The 22,178-nt window shown below is 38.9% G+C and overlaps 1 protein-coding gene across 5 annotated transcripts in view; it reads right to left on the bottom strand.

The window, feature by feature from the left end:
* Window positions 1-22,178, bottom strand: part of RASGEF1B (RasGEF domain family member 1B) — a 612,828-nt gene that overhangs the window by 345,146 nt on the left and 245,504 nt on the right. For 4 of the 5 annotated variants that reach the window (XM_086704752.1, XM_086704744.1, XM_086704747.1 and 1 more), the window contains one exon: window positions 17,009-17,062. The exons of the other annotated variant lie outside the window; for it this stretch is intronic. Coding sequence is in view for 3 of the 4 variants with exons in the window: in XM_086704744.1 (XP_086560870.1) it covers window positions 17,009-17,062 (54 nt within the window). In the remaining variant the exon portion in view is untranslated. The remainder of the gene's footprint in view (window positions 1-17,008; window positions 17,063-22,178) is intronic. 5 annotated transcript variants of the gene reach the window in all.

Below are 22,178 nucleotides of genomic sequence, written 5' to 3'. Positions count from 1 at the left end.
GTATATATCGCTAATTTTTGTAGAATCAATCTTATTTCAGTTTCCTTTATTCCTGGGCTTATGACTATTCTTTCATCTAACATTTTTTGGGGGTACCTGGGTGGCTCAGTTGGTTAAAGATCTGACTCTTGATTTCAGCTCAGGCCAAGATCTCTCAGTTCATGGGATCAAGCCCCATGTTGGGCACCACATACTGACAGCATGGAGCCTACTTGGGATTCTCTCTTCTTTTTGCCCCTCCCCCCACTTGTGAGTGAGCACTCTCTCCCTCTCAAAATAAATATTTAAAAAAAATAGTAAAAAATTTTTTCCTTTTTTTGTGTGGGGAAGATGGCAGAGTAGGAAGATCCTAAACTCACCTCCTGATACAATTAGGTAACATCCACATTAGTGTAAATAACCCAGAAAATGACCCAAAGACTGGCAGAACAGATTCTCCATCGCTAAGTGTAGAGAAGAGGCCATGTCGAAGAGGGTAGGAAGAGTGGAGGCAAAGTTGAGTGCTAAATGGACCCTCCAGAGTGTCCACAGGAGGGAGGAATCTGGTGGGCACGGTGAGGGCAGAGGAACAGACCCCCACACCAAGTACCCCAGGCACCCAGCATGCAAAAGACAAATCCCCATAACATTTAGCTTTGAAATCCAGAGTTTGAAAACTTCACAAGTTCTTATAATCAGCAGGGATTAATACCTGGAACTTTAAAAATCAATGGGCTCAGCTCCTGGAGAGCCAGGAGGGCGATAGGAAACTGAATCCTGCCTTTAAAGAGACAGCACAACAAACAGCCTCTCAGAGATATAGCATAGATTAAGCAGTTTAAAAAACACCTGGTATATACAGGAAGGAGATTTATTTACTAACCACAGTGCAAGGGCAGGGATCTTTGGGAGATTTCTCAATGAACAAAAGAGCAGTCCCCCAGCCTAGATACATGGACACCTGCAGGAACCAATGCCAACACTCTCTACCTAGCTTGTTTACAGCCTGCCCTGCCCCCATGCATTTCCCAGGATCTTACTTCTCCAACACAGCTGGCCTCCGCACGAATTTTCCCAGGTAGCTGAAGGTTCACTCCCACAGAAGACCATCATGGACCTTGCTGGCAAGGCTTGCCGTATGTGAAAAACCCACAGCTAATATCATCCTCAATGGTGAAAAACTGAGCTTTTCCTCTAAGATCAGGAACAAGAGAAAGATGTCCACTCTCACCAATTTTATTCAACATAGTACCAGAAGTCCTAGCCACAGCAAAAAGACAAGAAAAAGAAATAAAAAGCAAATTGGTAAGGAAGAAATAAAACTGCCACTATTTGCAAATGACATGATACTATATTAGAAAACCCTAAAGGCTATACCAAAAAACTACTAGAACTGATAAATGAATTCAGTAAGGTCACAGGATAAAAAAAAAAATCAATATACCAAACTTGTTGCATTTTTATACACTAAATACGAAATAGCAGAAAGAGAAATTAAGAAAACAATCCCATTCATAATTGCACCAAAAATAATAAAATACTTAGAAATAAACTTGCCAAGAGGTACAAGACCATACTCTGAAAAACTATAAAACATGATGAAAGAAAGTGATGACACAAACAAATGGAAATATATTCCATGCTCATGGATTAGAAGAACAAATATTATTAGATTGTCTATACTTCCATACTATCCAAAGAAATCTACAGATTTAATGCAATCCCTATCAAAATACCAAAAGCATTTCTCACTGAACTAAAAAAAAAATCCTAAAATCTGTATGGAACCACAAAAGACTCTGAATAGCCAAAGCAATCCTGAAAGAGAAGAACAAGTTGGAGGTATCACAATCCCAGATTTCAAGATATACTACAAAGGTATAGTAATCAAGACAGTATAGTACAGGTACAGAACTAGACATATAAATCATTAGAACAGATTAGAGAACCCAGAAATAAATCCATGATTAAATGGTCAATTAATCTTCAATAAAGGAGGCAAAACCACTCAATGGGAAAAAGACAGTCTCTTCAACAAACAGTGCTGGGAAACTTAACGGCTACATGCAAAACAATTAAACCGGACCACTTTCTTACAACATACACAAAAATAAATTCAAAATGGACTAAGGACCTAAATATGAGACCTGAAACCATAAAAAATCCTAAAAGAGAGCATAGGCAGTAATTTCTCTGACATCAGCCACAGCAACATTCTCTATATATGTCTCCTGAGGCAAGGGAAACAAAAGCAAAAATAAACTATTGGCTTCCTCAAAATAAAAAGCTTCTATACAACAAAGGAAACGATCAACAAAACAACTCCCTATGGAATGGGGGAAGGTATTTGCAAATGACATATTCAATAAAGGATTAGTATAAAAATACACAAAGAACTGATACAACTCAACACCACAAAAAACACAAATAATCCAATTCAAATGAGCAGAAGACATGAACAGACATCTCTCCAAACTAGACATACAGATAGCAAACAGACTAGGTTTTCTAGGCTCTAGAAAACCCTAAAGGCTATACCTTTTCATCAGACACATGAAAAGATGTTCAACTTCACTCATCATCAGGGAAATGCAAATCAAAGCCACAATGAGATACCACTTCATACCTGTCAGTATGGCTAAAATCAAAAACACAAAAAAAACAAATGTTGATGAGGATATAGAAAAAATGGAACCTTCCTACACTGCTGGTGTGAATGCAAACTGGTGCAGCCACTGTAGAAAACAATACGGATGTTCCTCAAAAATTAAAAATAGAACTACCCTATGATCCAGGAATCACACTACTGGGTGTTTACCAAAAAAAATACAAAAACACTAACTGGAAAAGATATATGCATCCCTGTTTATTTCAGCATTATTATGATAGCCAAATTATGGAAGCAGCCCAAGTGTCTATCAATAGATGAATGGATAAAGATGTATGTTGGGGGGGGGGGCATGGAATATTACTCAGCTATAAAAAAAAGAATGAAATCTTGCCATTTGCAACAACATGAATGGGATCTAGAGGATATAATGTCAAGTGACATGAGTCAGAGAAAGACAAATACCATATGATTTCACTCATATGCAGAATATAAAAAAATAAACAAAGAAAAAAGAGACAAACCAAAAAACAGACTTTTTTTTTTTTTTTAGAGAGAAAGAGTGTGCAAGCACTGGAGAGAGAAAGAGAGAGAGGGAGAATCCCAAGCAGTCTCCATGCTCAGTGCAGAGTCCAAGGCGGGGTTCGATCCCATGATCCTGGAATCATGACCAGAGCTCAATTCAAGAGTTGGACACTTAACAAACTGAGCCACCCAGGAACCCCTAGACTCTTAACTTTAGAAGACAAACTTATGGTTACTAGAGGGGAGGTGGATAGGGGGATGATGGATAAATAGGTGAAGGGGATTAAGAGTACACTCATCATGAAGAGCACTAATGTATAAAATTGCTGAATCACTATATTGCACACCTGAAACTAATATAACATTGTATGTTAACCATACTGGAATTGGAAGGAAAGAAGGAGGGAAGGAAGGAAGGGAGGGAGGAGACTGACTTAAAAAGAATATAAAATCTTTTTTTAAAAAACTTTACAAATGGCAATAAAATGACATTAAGTTAAAGCTAAACTGGCAGGTTTTCCTGACTAGGTTATGACCTTACCTGGTACTCTCTGATTCCACTAGAAATAGCTTGCCTGCATACAAAAGCCAACTTTTATTTATTTATTTATTTATTTATTTATTTATTTACTTATTATTTGTTTGTTTTGAGTATACTAAACACACGAAGTTACATTAGTTTCAGGTGTACAACATAGTGATTTAACTTTTAAAATGTTGAGGTAGCAAGCTTGGTTCTAAGGATGTTGAATGGGTGGTTCAATAAATGATCTAGCTTCCTTTGTTTATGAATGGAGGTCAAGATAAGAATCTACAGACACTCTGACTCTCTCAATCCTTTAAATCCAGACAGTGCTGAAATGCACATTACAGAGATAGAGAGCATTAGAAACATAAACACAGATTTCCTCTAGCAATGACTGGTGTCTGAAGGAACAAAAAGACCAACATTTTGGTTAATTAACCTTCATGCTTTTCTAGAACTAGGAGTCTTGTGAGCAAAGACTTTGAGCTACTCACAGCTTGAAGAAGTAGATTATCAGAGCATCCTACCTGTCCAGATTGGGATTCTAAGTTTCCCTGTTTATTATGAAACTGAGCTGGCGACCATCTGAGCACATACGTTAATGGACTGAGACACAGGAGCTGTGTTTGGATAAAAGAAAAGAGAAGGCAGAAAATTCAGTACAAGGGTGTTCAGGAGAAAGGAAAGATATGGATGAGGAGCATAGTGGAGAGGATGCTGTGGCATATACCTTTCCTCCTAGATTCAGGAATGGGTCCTGAGCCTCAGTGGGGAAGGTGGTAAGACCCTAAGTTGAAGACACTGTGTTCATGCAAGACTTTGTGGAACTCTGAGAACAGCAGTGCTGAGGGCCCAAGCTGTTCGCAGAGCTGGGGGGGGAGAGGTGTTCTCCAGTTTTATCACTGAGGAATAGCAGCCCCCTGCCAGGGGCTAAAGCAGAGCTACACAGCAGTGGTGCCTGCCCGCCCACCTGGCTGACAGGTAAGCAGTGTTTTCATGGAAAGCTAGCAGTCAAAGCAATGACCAACTTCCATCATCTAACCAGTTAGCAGACTTCCACAAGGAAGGCTGAGAAATCCATGTGAAAAACTCTTAGGAACTTCCAAAAACACATGATGAACATAAAAGGAGGGAAGCAAAAATAATATAAAAACAGGGAAGGGGAAAAACGTAAGAGACTCTTAGATACAGAGAACAAACTGAGAGTTGCTGGAGGGGCTGTGGGTGGGGGAATGGGCTAAATGGGTAAGGGGCATTAAGGAAGACACAATTTGACATTAATTTCATATTAATAAATGAATTAAATTAAATTTAAAAAAATAAAATAAAGGAAGACACTTGTTGGGATGAGCACTGGGTATTATACATAGGGGATGAATCACTGAAATCTACTCCTGAAATCATTATTGCACTATATGCCAACTAACTTGGATATAAATTAAAAATTAATTAATTAAAAAAAAGAATGAAGTTGTCTACGTCAGCAGGTGGGTGCTAGAAGTGGGCAAGGTATAGTATTCAGTGTGGATGTCTGTGCTCACAGCTTGGTGAGGGCATATTCTGTAATGCCATTTGTAGCCAAAGAGAGTAAGAGTAAAAAAAAAAAAAAAAAAAAACCCTCTCAGAGGCAGAGCCAGGGGCCTCTGTCTCCCCTAGAGACAGAAGCGAAGGCTACCCAAAGTAACGCACAGATGTCCAGCTTACACACCCAGCAGCTGCCCTGAGTCTGCCTCCCCTTTCTGGTGATAGGAAGTAATGTGCTTATCTCACTTGTGTCTTACCACTGTCTGTTGCCTGTGGAGGGAGGGAGATAATTTGCCATGGAGGGGGTAGATAGATCTGTCTCTAGATCAAGAGAAGCCAGTTCCAGAAATGAAGTAGACTCTGATGAGATTTGAGTTTGATGTCATCACCGAGCGGTAACTCCTTGAGGTAGGTACCTTTATTATCCCCACCCAGATCCATTCATCCTGAAATGCTCTCTGTGCAGGTGAGGTGTTTCTCCTTCTAGTCAAGGTTAATTTCTATACTTGTGCTCTGGCTCCCATGGCCAGCATCCTTTCCTCTCCATCTCCAAAACATTGCTGTGCCAATTGATTCATCTTTTCTCAATATCTTCAAACTCTCAGACCCTCTCTCCTGGCTCATTAGCTTTGTCTCCTTTTGTGTCTGTTGTTTAGTTTCACCCCCAAAAAGTAGTGTTCCCCAAACTTCTTTCACCTGGTTTCTCACCTTGCTCTTTTCAGTCTGGCTAAGGTCATTTAGTCTCCAGACTTTGATCACCATATCCTTAGTTGGTCATTCCCACATTCTTAAGTAATACTATACTTTGCTAACGTAGGCACTCCGTAACACAATATCTTAATTTTACATTTATGTTTTTATATTTTCTCGTTTGAAAACAAAGGAGGGGGAGGAGAAGAAGGAAAGGAGGAAGGGAAGGAGGAGAGGAGGAAGAGGAGGAGGAAGAGGAGGAAGAGGAAGAGAAGAAGAAAAAGGAGGAGGAGGAAGAAGAAGAAAGAAGAAAGAAGAAAGAAGAAGAAGAAGAAGAAGAAGAAATAATAATAATAAACAATAATAATAATGGTGGCACAGAGAGGCTCAGTAACTTGCTGAGCATCACAGAGCTAATGAATGCTGGAGGCAGCATTTTATTCAGACAGTTTGGCTCCAGAGTCGTTTAGTACTTACATACAACTACAGATTATATCACTTGATGCTACAAATATTCTACATATTACATGGCTTATGTTTACCAACAAATGAAATAACTCCACTTGATGAGTAAAAGTACATTACCACATTCTTTTAGAGCCCTACAAGATTTTTGGAAAACTTTAGAGAGCTACGAGGAGCACTGAGGAAATGGTCACACAGAGCATTTCCCCTGTCATGATTAAGACTGAAACCAAAGGAAGAAAGCCAGATGCCCTGGTTGGAGCAGGACTGGAAGCTGCACCGTCAGTGGTCCTCATTGCAATCATGTGATTTGCACCTCAGCATATCTCTGCAAGGAAGGGTGAGCATAGCTCTGTCCTCCAGCCTATCTCTGTCCTTTAGAAGTAAACTGAAGACAGTCTTCCAGAGGGCATCCCTATAGCAACCCTGAGCAGAAGGTGCTGCATGGAGGCACAACAAGGGCACACAAAACATTTGCAAAGCTGCAGGATGCTTCCTCTGAGACACCTGGCAGCATTGCTTTTGACACCTGAGTCTCAAAGTCCCTTAAGAGGTAACAGGGGGATGGTTCTCAAAATGCCAGATTACCTTGATGACACTAGACCAGCCGCAAGACCTCTTCCTGCTTGAATAACCTTAGGATTTCCAGCTTTCCATAATGCAAGATCACAAGCTCGGATTCACCAGAGTGCAACCTTTCATTAAACACCTTCTGCTTACTCCAGATGCCGGCCTTTGTGGCTCTCCAAACAGAAACTGAAAACAACACTTTCCTTTTTGTCATCCACCTCTAGGACTTCAGGAGAGGAAAAGACTTTGCCAGAAACCTCTCTATAAAGAAAATCAAGTGGAAACAGATCCCTCATCAGGAGTCTTTCCCATGGAGACAGGTGGACACTTGAGGCAGGCTTCTGGGGAAGCAGCGAGTCCCTGGAAGGAGCTTTCTGCAGTTCTCTTCACAGGCAACCAAGTTCAGGTGCTTTTGTGGCAAGCTGCCAGCTCAAGGCTCTAATTAATTAAACTGCTCTTCTTGCCAGGGATATTGGCCATTTGACATCTCAGTTGGAGACTGGAGATCATGGAGGTTCTGCTTTGGAAGAGCAGCTCTGCTGTTATCACATTTGATCTCCCTGGTGGGAAAACCCAAGTGCCCAGAGTTGCAATAATCATGTTAAGTGCCAGTTTCCTTTGCCAAAAAACAGTACACTCTTTTCTTTATCCTTCCCTTGGGGAAAACTCCCACTGAGTCATTTACCGGGTTCTCTGCTTATCTTGCAATTCCATACCAGCAGCATCATTTTTTTTCAACATATGTAGGCAGTCCACAAGCCCACACAGTCTGTGGTTTTAAAGATCATTAAATTTAGGCTCAACCCCAGAAGCAGGACAGAGCACATGATCTCCTATAACAATATTTAAATGCTAGCAACAGTGGAGTTATCCCACTAATTCCAATGGGGCAGGCAAGTCTTTGAGAAGGCCACCCTCCAGCCTCTGACTCAAAACATAAATAGTCCTGGCCACCAAGCAGAGAGAACCCAGAAGGGCATTTAGATGTTGTCCTGGTAAGAGAAGAACAGGAGGGGGAGACTGACCAAATTAGTGGCTCTCCCAGGGAAAGTTATCACAACCTCTTCTCTGCTATCAAAGTATTTTGTTTATACAGTCATTATGGAACTTACCCTGTTGTGATTTATCCAAGTATAGTATTGCCCACCCCCCTAAACTATGAGTTCATTCATGACAGGGACTCATTTGTCTTTTTTTTTTTAATTTTTTAACATTTATTTATTATTGAGAAAGAGAGAGACAGAGCATGAGCATGGGAGGGGCAGAGAGAGGGGGAGACACAGAATCCAAAGCAGGCTCCAGGCTCTGAGCTGTCAGCACAGAGCCCAATGTGGGGCTCGAACTCACAAACCACAAGACCATGATCTGAACCAAAATCGGATGCTTGATCGACTGAGCTACCCAGACGCTCTCATTTGTCTTTTATCCTCCAAATAATCATGAAAGACTTTCAATATGTACTAATTAATAAACTGGGGAATTTATTAGGTGAATCCAAACTACCCTCTCAGTCAGGGCCTAAAGAAGATTTGAATAAACTTGATGTGTCCATGGGGAGTAGGATGGGGAGATGGACACAGCTTATAACCTATACCTTGTTACCTGATATATTAGGTCAAGGGAAGAAAAAAGGAAGTAAGGAGGGAGGGAGTAGAGAAAGCTAAATAGAGAAATGAAGAAGATGAAAAAGAATAATAAATAAAAAAGAAAAAGAAATTTGTGAAAGTTATTGAAATGCATAGGCTAGAAATTATGGTTGCAAAAATGCCTGGTGTATGTTATACCTACAAAAAGGAGACAAACATAGGCTAATGGGCAAAAGGAACTCCTATCTCAACATTTAGAAAAGGCAATGGATATATATTTATTTGAGGGACAGGGATATTTTATATTTTATTCTGTACCTCCAAGCAAGTGATAAGGTATTTTTACCTACCTGTGAATAATCTAGGTGCTGGCATAAGAGGACATACAAAGAGTGGGTTCTCCCCATTCCTTCCTTTTCCACCTTGAGCCTTCTGTTGGAAGCTTTTGGTGGAATGATACTATGCCAAGTTTACGAATTTACAAACATTATTAAATGTCTACTATGGACTCAAAGTTGTGAAAGATGCTAGAGATACAGAAAAATGTACTTACTGTACTATTAGAAAGGCTTTATGTTTCATTTATTAAGAAATGCTTTGCTCCTACAGAGTTGAAACCCATAATAATATTGAACTTGAGTGCATTCTCATTATTAAGAATTAGAATTACTAAGAATTAGAGACCCATACAAGGGTATTTCTCCAGTGCAACTAGTTTACATTTTGCAAATGTGCATTTTAGCTCAAGTCTATTGATGTATTTTCTTTGATGCTGCTACTCTTTTAGAGCAAAAAGACAAAGAGACTCAAAATACCAAGGCTCAAATTATTCTCTGCAAGCACAGGGGTGGAATAATGAACATCTCATACTAAGACACTGTTCTAAGAATTTTACATGGATCTACCTATTCAATCCTTACAACAGTTCTATAGGTTTATACCATGATTTGTCTCATTTTATACATGAGACAAGTGAGGTACAGAGAGGCTGAGTAACTGTGGGCAAAGTTATAGAGCTGATGGATGATAGAGCTGGGACTCCAGTTAACGAAATTGGTCTCCAGATCCTGTGTTCTTAACCCCTGCACCATGTTGCATCTCGGGAGAGTGGGATTGGAAAAATGAAACAATAAAAACGAGAATCAGATAATAAGAGATGAAAGAAGAGTGCATGGAATCCAGAATCACCTATCATATCCCAAATATTGCAAATGAATGCTAAGAACTCTTTCTTTGCTAGGAGAGTAAGGCTGGGGAGAGGCAAGGAGGCAAGAAAGGAGGAAGGGGTAAAGTGCTTCCCTCTGTTCAAGGAGATACACCTGTCCTTTCCATAAATTAGTGGCCTGTGTTGGCACATTGAAAATGGGATAGAACTTTGCAAATATACATATATCATCCCTTACCCAACAGAGAGCACTACATCAAGTCAGCAAAAATAGACTCTTCCAAAAATGAACCTTCCTAGCTTCCCAAAAAAATCTATTTAAAAAGTAAACAGGGGTGCCTGGGTGGCTCACTTAGTTAAGTGTCCAACTTTAATTCAGGTCATGATCTCACGGTTCATGGATTCATACCCCGTGTCAGGCTCTGTGCTGACAGCTCAGAGCCTGGAGCCTGCTTCGGAGTCTGTGTCTCCCTCTCTGGCCCACCCTCTCTTTCTGCCCACCCCCCCAACTCACACTCTGTCTCTCTCACTCTCTCTCTCTCTCAAAACTAAACATTAAAAAAAATTTGTTTTTAAGTAAACAGCATTTAAATTTATTTGAAATGATGCCTTTCATTGTGACTGCTCCAGAACATGGGATTCTATCTTTCAGGGGGTGGAGAGGGGAGGACAGAGGAATTTCCTTTATGCTGACAGGGTTGATTTGCTCTTATGACCTTTCTCAGGGGCATGAGGAAAGGCCACCATGACCTACCAGCCCAGAAATTCTGCCAAAAAGCTGAGACTTTGGCAGCCAGCTTTGTAGAAGTCAATGAACACTGTCTAGATATTAAGTCTTAGTCTTTGAAAGAGGAAGCCAGATACAGTATAGTTTCACAAGGCTGAGGAACCAATTGCGAGTAAATATCTTAACTACTGATATTACTATCTTGGGCAGTGTTTACCCAGAGACCGATTCATCAACACTGATGAAAAACTCGAATTTTCCAACATACATTCTATATTCTTAATTATCTCTTCCTGAAGTAAAATTACCTTGCCTATGTGAGAGAAGCATCACTTATGTCTAATAAAAATAAAAATATCACACAGTGGGCTAAGAGACAATATGGGTACATGCTCTGCACATTCACATATCATTAGTAATAGTGGATGGGCCCAAGTCAAAGCCAAGGGCGCATAGTTAGCACAGTCAACACAACCACATATAATTCCACAAATTGCTGCCACCAACAGATAGGTTTCCTTCAGGTTCTCACATATTCTAAAAACAATATTTTCTATATGATAAGGATACATTTCCTAAACATACTATTTTTTAAAAGTTGTCATTGATATGGGTTAAGATATCAGAAGTCCAGGGAGAGAGAACAGAGGGACATACAGAGAGAGAAATGGAGCTTTACCCCACCCATGGTACAACAAACTATCAAAATGGTAGCTGAATTTTTAAAATAAACTCTCTAACCAGAGGAACCTATTGTACGAATACAGACAAGGATTGTGGCTAGGATTCTAGGTTACCATATATAGATAAACATTACAACAGGATAAAGCAGGTCATTGTGACACCAAACCGGAAAACCCCTATTTTTCATTTCCAAGTAATCTGTGAATGGAAATCTCTAATATTTTAACTCATCCCTGGGATTCATTTTATCCCTTCCTCACCCCATCCATCACCCTCACCCGTCCATCACCCCTAACCTATCTCTGACCTATACACCAGGGGTGGGAGTCAGGGTCAGAGCAAAAAGCCTCCGAGAAGGGGTGAAGATAATATGTTGTTTCCATTATTTCAAATTAAAGTATTGGAAGTTCAATAGTCCAGTGACAGAATGTCCCTATACAAAAATAGCTGAGTTGATATATCTGGGTCCAAATATCTTGCACTGAGAGATTTAAAAGTATCAAGACACAAAGATATAAATATCAGTGAACATAAAACAGGTAGCAGGAGACATGGAACATGCTTGAGGATCATTCTCTGCTGCTTGTTCCACAGTACACATCCCCCCATGTGTCTACTTTAGTTAAATAGTGTGGGGTAGAGAGGTTATAGAAGAAAGAAATCAGAAGATATAAATTATGCCTATCTTATAAGAGTCTACTTTGATTTAATATATGTCCTAGAGTTATGTCTCTTCATATCTTGGCATATTCATTTTTCCTCTATAACATGTTTAACAATAACAACAGCCTTGCAACAGGAGGAACTCAATAAATAATCATGAATGAATGAATGGATTCATATATATTCCCTAAATGTTTTTAGGTTTTCCAAATTAAAGAGTGGTAGTGGTTAGGAAGTAGGGTATTTGCTATCTTTCACGAAACACTTCAATCCACATCCTGCTGCCCAGCTATCCATTAATACCTTATTTTAGTGCAGAAATTGCCTTCAAAAATAAACTCTGAGTGTAAATATTCTTTTCTCAACTCCTAGGAAAAGGGGGAAAAAACTTTTGTTTTTTTTTTTTTAACAAAATAGTCCCAGAATATTACACTAATGGACAGTCATGTATCCAGCAAATCCATTCACTCAATAAAACTTTATTAGCTCTTACTACCAGCGGGGTATTATTCATCCTAACAGAATCAGTCATTGTTCTTCCCCTCTAAGAGAAGATAGTTCAGAGGAAAGCTGAACCCATAGATAAGTATTTAGAATCCAATGGCAGAAGGAAGTAGCAAAACACTAACTCAATGGTCCTGGCATCAAACTGCCTGGATTCACATCCTGGCTCCAACACCCACTACTGGAATATTCTCACACAAGGTCTTTAATGTCATTAGGCTTCAATTTCTTTATCTGTAAACGGTAGTAATAATTTTACCTACCTCAGAGGACTGTTATAAAAATCAAATTATAGAATCCATGTAAAGCACTTCTCACAGGGACAAGAATATGGTAAACATTTGACAAGCTTTGTGGTTGTTGTTAGGTGTTATACTTTGGTGTAAGTACAAAATGTTATGAACTCAGGAGATAAAACCACTCATCTTTCCTGGAGAAACCAAGAAAGTCTTTGAAAAGGAAATGATGCTGTGAGGGGTCTCTCCGTAGAAGACTAAGTTTTTAAGCAAACAAGAAAGGGAAGACAGCATTCAAGAAGAGGAAACAATTTGTACATAGACACAAGGTTATCAAAAAGTTTTGTATTCAGAAGCAGTCTGCTCAAGGCCTCCAGATCCCAGCACCTAGTAGAATACCAGGAGATGGGGCTGAAGATAATGGGAATGACTTATCAAGTTATACAGAGGAGTATGGGGTCTATTTTGAATAAAATTTGAAGCCCTTAGATGTTTTTAAATAAAGTTTGACAGGAATAATTGTGTTTGTTGTTTGTTTTCTAGAAAGTAACTCTGGCAGTGTTTTGGAAAATGGAATGAAGAAGAGAAGACTTGGTGTAAGAAAAGAGCAAAGAAGGAGTTATTACAACCTTCCAAAGGAGGAATAAGAAGGAAAGGAAAGAGATGATAGATTCTAGGGGCATCTAAAAATGGAATTTACAGAATTTGATAACTAGTTGGATGTGGAAAATAAAGGAACAGGAGAAATCAAGGATGACACTGAGGTTTCTAGCTTGGAATGGTAAAGCCATTAACTGGAGTGGTGACTAGAAGAGAGAAAAGTTCAGCATGAGAGAGAATATGTGTAAAAAATTTGTTTACATTAAAACATGGTCTATGGGACACCATGGTGAAAAAGACCTCTAGTTAATCAACAACACAGATCTAGGGTTCAGAAGAGATTTCATTACTTGAGACACAGATTTGAGAGTAATTTTATTAAAGCAGACCCCAACTGAACAGGCAAGACAGCCAGAGATTGCTGATCATGTGCATGGTACTATGTAAAATATTGTAGAGGAATATCTGTAGGTTAAATAAATACTGTTGAAGCAGTATAGTTGTGTAGGCTCAAAGTTGGTTGATAATAATACCACCTTCTCACCAAAAAATTCAACAAAAAAGTAGATGAATTGACCAGAGTTGTCTAATGACATGGCCCCATTCTGTTTCCCTGCTTTCATAACTCCTATCCATATGAGTTCTATCCTTTCTTCCTTCCCTGCTACTTTACAGCAAGAGGCATCCATTCATGTATATAAGGTTAATGCTGTGCTTTAGCATCTCTTTGCCTTTCTATTTTCTTCTTCCTAGCACTTAACCATGCTTGTCAAATCTACCCCATCTGAAGAGACGCTTCCTCAACCCAGTAACTCCCCACTAACTACTCACCTCTTTCCTTCCTTTTCCAACACGTTCCTTTAAAGAAGACCATTCTACCATTTCTATCTCCTTCCTAAACTCACTGTAACCTGGCTTCTACACCCATCACTTGGATCTCACTAAAACCAACAATGACCTAGGATATCGATAAACCTAGGGGATGTTTTTCAGTCCTTATTTTACTTAACCTCCCAGCAACAGTTTTTATACTAGTGACTACCTCATTTTTAACGACTTTCTATTTTTATTGATTTGATTTCTGCGACATCACATTCTTCTGATTTCTTCCAGCTTCTCTGACCCTATCTTCTCACTTTACTTCACAGGAAATAGTCCTCTCCCAGCCCTTATATACCAATGCTCCTGTATTCTTATAAACATTCTTCAATTCTTCTTCACACATTCCCTAGGCAATCTTGTCCTTTCCTCCTCTCTCAATCGTTCTATATATGCATATTCTTCCCATATTCAAATCTCTATCTTAGAATGTTTTCCTGAATTATAAACCAACATACCCAAATGCCTGCTGGTCATCTTTGCTTGGAGATCTTACAAACACTACAAACCTGACATATACCAATCTGAACTCATCAACTTCCTCCCGGGCCCTGTTACCTGAATCAGTATATCAATAAATCAATAAATCCAAGATTTAATAAATCAATAAATCCAAACTCTGGGTTTACAAGGCCCTCCATTATCAGGCTTTTATTTATTTATTTATTTTTAAATTTTATTTTTTTTGGTCTTATACTTTGGGTATCTGCAAGAAGTCCACTTCTTCAGGAAAGTATTCCCTGACTCCTAGATTAGGTTAGGTTCTCTTGGTATAAGATCTTGTAACCTCCCAACTGAAAAAGAGAATCATATCATCCATCACAATTTTACTTGTCCAACAACTATGTATATATTCTATGAGGGAAAAGATCATACGTAACTTGTTCACCATGATATTCCAGTTCAAAACATATAGCAGGTTCTCAGTGAACACTTGGTAACTGACTGGCTGGATGAATGAAAGCACAGTCACAGAGACTATGCTACTTTGTGCATGACACAGAACTGAGAGAGGTAGTAAATAAGTTGGATAACAGAACTGGGTTTTAAAATTATCTGGATTGATCAAAATTATAAAAATGAATAAAATAAACATAATGGCCTATATTCATACTCAAAGACTCATCTATATAAATTTATAAGAGAGTCATGTTTTAATGTAGCTCATGTGAAAATATCTTAAGAGCATGAACAAGGACTTCACCCTTCAAAAGGCCCACAGAGGGATATGACTGATAAATAGAAACTGATGCCATCTCACGCCGTGTTACTAGACCATTAGTGCTACACGAAAGAAAGCCTGTAGATTGTCCTTGCATCATAGCCCATGTCTGATGATGTACCTGGTATACACCAAGTATGTAAACAAAGCTGCTGAATGAAGAGTGAAAAGTCTCAAAGTGCTTTTGCCAAACTGACCACAACTGAAGAACAATACATAATTTTTGACATTGGTAACAAAGAGTATGCAAAACAAAAAAGCATTACCCGGTTCAGAAATAATAATAATAATAGTAATAATAATAATAATACCTAATAGAGCATTGATTATGTGTTGAACACTGTTCTAAACACTTTATGTATATTACTCATCTATCATGTGAAGTAGATAGAATTATTATCCCTATTCTATAGATGATAAAAGTGAGGCACAGATAGCTTGTGTAACTAACCCATGGTCACATAAATGGTAAGTAGCAGAGCCAAGTTTTGAAACCAGACAGACAGATCCCAGCAGTCTATGATTTTGGAAATCAATTATAACAATATTCTACTAGAAATAAAGAAGGAAAATCATTAACCCATAGGTGAGCTGAAGAGAAGATTCAGAAGAAAGCATATTAACTGCCTTTATACTTTAAAACTTAGAAATCAAAAGGAGACAGATAATGGTTCAGTAAAATGAAGAACCCTCTAATAGTTTGATTTGTCTCACAAGTGAACAGTCAGAGTCATTGGGTTCCCTGTCAATAGAGTATCAAGGTAGAGGCTAAGTCCATCTTTATATGATATCAATGGCAGTCCCACTCGGGGAGAAAGGGAAGACTAGAGAAGCCCTGAAGTCCCTTCATCCTCTAGGATCCATAATGTTAAGAATATGACACGGACCTTACTCTCAGACAGCCAGACCAAGACGAACACAGCAGAACTCAATCAAGATGGAGATTTAATAGGCAATAAATAACTATCAAGATAATGAAATGGATGGCATTCAGAATAGTGGATTCTCACATCAGCTTTAAAGATGAAGATTCCAGCTACCTATTTCCATATCAAGTAAATTCATAAGCAAAACCAGCACAGGAAAACAATGTCATGATATAAAACCCTAAGAAATGCCAAGTTACTAATATATGAGGCACAGGTCAACTCTTTATGCACCTGGTTTTCCATATCAATAGATAGTGTCAAAGAATTTATTTGAGTTGTTCAGACTGTGAAATCGCTTCTTTCCCCTCAAGAAGGAGAAGATCTAGTTAAACCTGAGATTAAAGAGGCAGATAAAAGTGCCCCCTGGACTGCGAAGGCCAGGAATTAGACACGCTGCTACTGCTATAGCAGGCAGTCTCCAGACATGATCCATTACAGGAACGTCTTCCATCAGATGCTAGCGAGGCTAATCCTTTTGCAAAGCATGACAGCTTCTCAAACTTGACTGTGGTGAATCCAAACCAGATTTTTATGCTATATGATCAGCTTTCAAAATGCAAAATCATTTTTATACTGTGTTGAGTTTATGTTTATTACATTTAAATTTGGAAACAAAGATATAGATGCCTGCAATGCAGCTTGTCCTGGACTCCCTTGATGCTCATCTTGCAGAATGAAATGTCAGATAATAGCAAGATAGAAATATATGCAACCAGAGCTGCTTTATAACAAAATGCTGTCAAATGATAACAGAGTTTTCCACATCCTTAAAGAGAACCATTCAAATTGCCATCTCTGAAGAAAGGGAGCTACAACATGTCACCAGGACATTCTCATTGATCCCATAGCTTTTCCATTGAATGTCATCAACTCTGAAGCCTTTTAGTACTCTGACAGCAGGTTAGAAATCTTGGAGGCCAACTTACCTTTTTGCAGTCAGATAAGGACTTTTCGCTGGCCAATGTGCTGAAAATGGAGGTCTACAAAACAGGAAAGCGGGTGACACATTAGAATCATCAAAGTGTAATGATATTGACCCTGCCCTGTTCATTTGCAATCCATAGTGGGCACCACTTCTTATGACCGCATTGATTTCTCTGTATTTTAAAAACTGCCTGCCCTTCACTGTTCCCACTGCCACCTTACCCAAGTTGGAACATTGATTATGGGCCAACAACGATAGGGTGAGATAAGACTCTTATATACCTTTATTTCACAAACAAGGTAGCTGCAGCACAATTTGGTTAATTGTCAAAAATCACATACCTTGGAAAAAGGTGAGGAATCAAAGCCAAGAAGTCTGACTCTAGAACCCACCTTGGTACTCTATCTTAAAGATGTGCAAAATGTCAAATGCCCAATCTTTCAGATGAAACCTATTATGAGCCTGAGTGATGAAGTGGAGCTTCTCCCCATTGAAGAGATTTGTGAATCTGAACAGCAGTACCAGGTCTTGCCATCTCATCTCTACTTTCTTTAGCACATTTGTTCTCCCCGTGATTTACTTTCTAGCTATATGTTTTATTTTCTGGCCTCATGAGCCACTAAAAAAGCACTTTAGCATACAAGGCCAATTGGGATTTATATGCAAGCTTGCTCCTTTTGGACTGTTTTGGGAAGAGTTAAAAGATTTTGTGGTCAACCACATAAATGGTACAGAAATATTTTTCAGTAAACTTTTCTACTTTTTCTTTAATTACAAAATATATATTCATAATGAGTCCATCTCCTTTCAAACCTATTCTCTTGAGGTACTCAATAATAAAAATTGTGAACACAAAATCCTTACACACTTTCCCCATTTATCCAAATACATATTACATTATACGTAATTACATGAATTACATATTAATTATCTGTATTATGTTACATACACACGTACAGAAATTTCTTTCTTTCTTGAGATATCATCCTACTTAAGAACACAGTATCAGTGGGGCACCTGGGTGGCTCAGTCAGTGGAATGGCTGACTCTTGATTTCAGCTCAGGTCATGATCCCAGGGTCATGGGATTGAGCCCCATTTGGGCTCCACGCTGAGTATGAAGCCTACTTAAGATTCTCTCTCTCCCTCTGCCCCTCTCCCACTCACACTCTCTCCCCCTCTATAAATAAATGAATGAATGAATGGATATAGTATCAGCACCTTTCCAGGTCAGTTCATATAGATTGGCTCATTCTTCTCAATAGCCTCATCATATTCCATAATAGAGATATGCCATATTTATGTATGCTTTCCTTTATGTATGGATATTTGGTAATTTCCAGGTTTTGGACCTTTTGTTGTTGCTTTTTGCTTATTTTTGTTTGCTGTTACAAACTATGTTACAGTAAACATTCATATAGATATAAATATGAATGTATATACATATGTATACACACATACACATATTTATGCCAATAATTTTATCTTGGTTGGAGAGTCAAAGAAAAAAGAAATGTAAAACAAATAAAGACTTTGGTATGGCTTACAGATCTAATATACATAAACTTTCTCACATTCTTTCCTTGCATAACATAAAAATATCTCCCACCTCACCTATGATTTTGCTTTGTTTTGGGACAAGCCCTAAAGAGAATTAAGATCTGAGCCAGCATATATTCTAGCCCAAAATAATATGCAGCATTAAAAGATCAAAAACACAGATGTGGATACATATACAAAAAAGCATCTTTAATGAAAAAAATAAGTTCAAGGTTTAGATTGGTATGATCTTGATACATGGTTTGCTGGCAGTTTTTGTGTTTTTGCTTTGTTTGGGAGGGAAGGTATAAAAGTTATCTAGAAAGTTTGAGTTAAAAGTGGAAAAAGAAAAGAAGGGAAGAATTTTAGTGGTAGAAGAAAAGAAGAAAAGCAAATTTCAAAAAAGGGCAAGATGAAAAGTTTATAAAAACAGACACAACAGAATTATCAAGAAAATGAAAAAAATAATGGCTCCCCTAAAAGAAACAGCCATCTTTGCTCAAAGAGAATAAGATCATGTGACTCATTCTTCTTACCATAATTAAACCCACTGACCTAATTACAACCCTGACAAATAGCAGCCCATGTTGACAGGACTGGATATACTATGGAAGTTCCATGCCATCTTGTCCTTTGCTGCTGACAGGTGTATTTTAGTTTCTCTTGTTTCAGTATTCTTTTTTGGATGGAAAGATTCTTGCTTGTCATTCAAAAATTGAGCCAGTGAAGAGAGAGAAAAGCCAAAGAAACAGCTCTCAACATGCTACACTGAACCACTCCACCTGTAATCTTCCCATCAAATGTTTTCCTAGTGATCCTCCTTCATCTTTATGTATTTGTATACATGAGCACCACGTTATGAAAGAGGGCCCAATATTTACTCTCAAATGCTTGATCCAGGAAGGTAAAGACCCAACAAGACTTGGTCATTGCTATAGCCCAATCACTAGCCCAGTGCCTGCCACAAAAAAAGGTATCCAATAATATGCACTGAATGGATGCAAAAAAAAAAAAAAAATTGCAGTCCCTATCCCAAAACACTATTTTGGAAGCACAGTGCTGGAAAAGCAGCCTCACATATAAAAACATTACAAAGTGAAGCGGAGGGAGAAAGGAGAAAAAGAGATAAAAGACTCCCAAATAGTAGTAAAATACATTTTCTATTTTGTATATTTCTATCATCTATTATCCACTGGCTTGGCTATTGATTTTTCTAGAACATTTTGGGCTGGATAATTCTTTGTTGTGAAGGTGGGGGCATGCTGTGCTATGCAGCATTCCTGGCCTCTACCCACCAGATTTCAGCAGCACATCCCCTCAACCTCAGTCGTGACAACCAAAACATGTATCCAGACATTTCCAGGTGTCCCCTGGGGGAGGGGGGTAGGAAATTCACCCCCAGTTGAGAAGCAGTGGTCTAAACTCAAAGGGAGCTAGTCATTGAAATGACCCTGATTCCCTGGCTGGGGTAACTTATTTTTTTCCAGGAAACAGTCTAATGGTCAAAATCTGGAGAACCCAAATTCTAGCTTCCATGTGGAGGCAACTTGAGACACTCTAATTGCATTTTTAAGTAAGTTTAAGATATACCAGTGGGGAAAATAAATTAAGGAACATGTCTAAGAACTCAGACATTAGTACGCTAGCCCCAGGGGAAATGATCTTTGAAATTAAACAATGCCATTCAACCTTCGAGAATAGTCTCAGGTGACCTGGAAAACATGTTTGGAGGAGAAATGAGAGTCAGAGATGGGTGAAATTGGCTTCACTAAAAAAAAAAAAAAAAAAAAAAAAAAAAAAAAAAAAAAAAAAATACAAATAGCTCTAGCTCTACATTTATAGAAATGCTACATTTATAGAAAGGAACCACTTGAACTAAAGGACAAATGTACAGTGAAATCTCAGTACCTGGAATGAGTGTGGAAGAGGTAGGGCATGGGTCAATTAGAGTCTGTATCCTTAATTTGGCCATTTTCTAAGGGGATTTTACTTACACGCTCGGTTGGTCTCATTTTGTTCCCCTCGAAAGACTTGAACTGGCATTCCAGTTTCCTAATTACAGCTATTGTAAATGACTTTGGGTGGGCTTTCTAAACCTTCCAATAACATGTTCACTTTAATTACTGGAAATGAAAGGCTCAAAACATGGTGACTTACCCACACTGTGACCTTCTTGACTATTGCATCAATATTTTTGTACTAAAGAGGAAACCCCTAATGAGTCTCCTCCACCAAAGTGTGCATGATGCTGCGTTTGTCCCAGGAGCACAAGCACAATGGTACACAATGACTTTTTAGAGCATTGGCTTCTAACCCTGTTGGCAGGGTGACCAGCATGGGGTGAACAGTATTATACATAGAAGTTTTAGCAATTCGCCAAATGAATCTAGAAAGATGAGGCCCTACTTGTTATCCATTTATATACTGATACCTGAAATCTCACTTATTAGAGCTCTGTTTTTTCCAATCAGGCTTTGAATCATCATAGACAAACTCTCAAGGGATGCTAGGGTGTAAGTGTCAATGCAAAGGGGCAAATTGAAAATTTCATGTATTATAATTGTTGGTCTGTTATACCTTAGAGGGAATGAGTTCACCAGATTCTTTCCTATGAGCAGATTTTTGATGATGGTTTTTTTTAATTTTCCTATAAATTTCAAAAGCAGATTTTGACAGGAGAGAAATGAAGACTTACATAATGAGGACACTGGACACTCACGGCGTTGGGAAAAGATCTAAAAAACATAGGTCACATCAGGCTCTCTAAAAAGCAGGCTGTGAGATGGAGATTAGCACACAGGAGGTTTACTTAAGAGGATGCTCTCGGGAACTCCACTTGTGGAAGGAAAGGGAAGGGTGCGGGGCCAAGCAGAGGAGGGAGTCAGGCCCCGGTACAAACTCAAAAAAGGTCTCAGCCCACCAAACGGGGAGCTCTGAACTGGGGTAGACTGGTCCCCATCTTGGGAGGAGCTAAGAGCTGCCCTGGAAAGGAGGCATGACCCTGGACAAGATGACTATTTTTAGCCAAGGGCAATTTCCTGAGAGGGCCGACAGCTGACAGTAGTCAGCCAGCTGCTCCCCTAGCAACCGGGACATCTGTGCAGAGCCCTGTGGTGTCCACTATAGTATACTTTACTTTGATACACTTTGCTAAGGGCAGATACTGGTTGTGACTGACTTACTCTAGTTGAACATGATCCCTTATTAGAACTTAGAAGTTTGCTGGCCTTTTATGATAGAATCGCTAGACAGATAAACCAATGGGCCATTGCTCAGGAATCTAGGCATTTATTCTAGTGTCCCTCCTTAAATGACCTCCTTGTGAGCTTAAGATGGATGGCTGACCATAAGGTCTTGAATTCTTCATTTTGAAATGAGGAAACCCATATTCACGTCCTTTTAGGTCATGGGAACCCTGGCTAATTTAAAGAAAATGGGCCTGATTTTATTAGGCACATCATTTAGAAATCAATGAATATACTGCCTACTTCTTCCCTCCATCCTCTGAGGAAAGAACATTTGACTGAATAACATGGTCAGTTCTTGATTACCTAACAGAGGTAGAGAGAGTTTTACAGGTGATCCACAAAAGCATAACACAACATTTTATAAAATGGTCAATTTAGAAGACTG

Source organism: Puma concolor, chromosome B1 (genome assembly GCF_028749965.1).
Source record: "Puma concolor isolate L17-30 chromosome B1, mPumCon1.1.hap2, whole genome shotgun sequence".
In the NCBI taxonomy this organism is placed as follows: Eukaryota; Metazoa; Chordata; class Mammalia; order Carnivora; family Felidae; genus Puma; species Puma concolor.
This window is presented reverse-complemented; position numbering and strand designations above follow the sequence as displayed.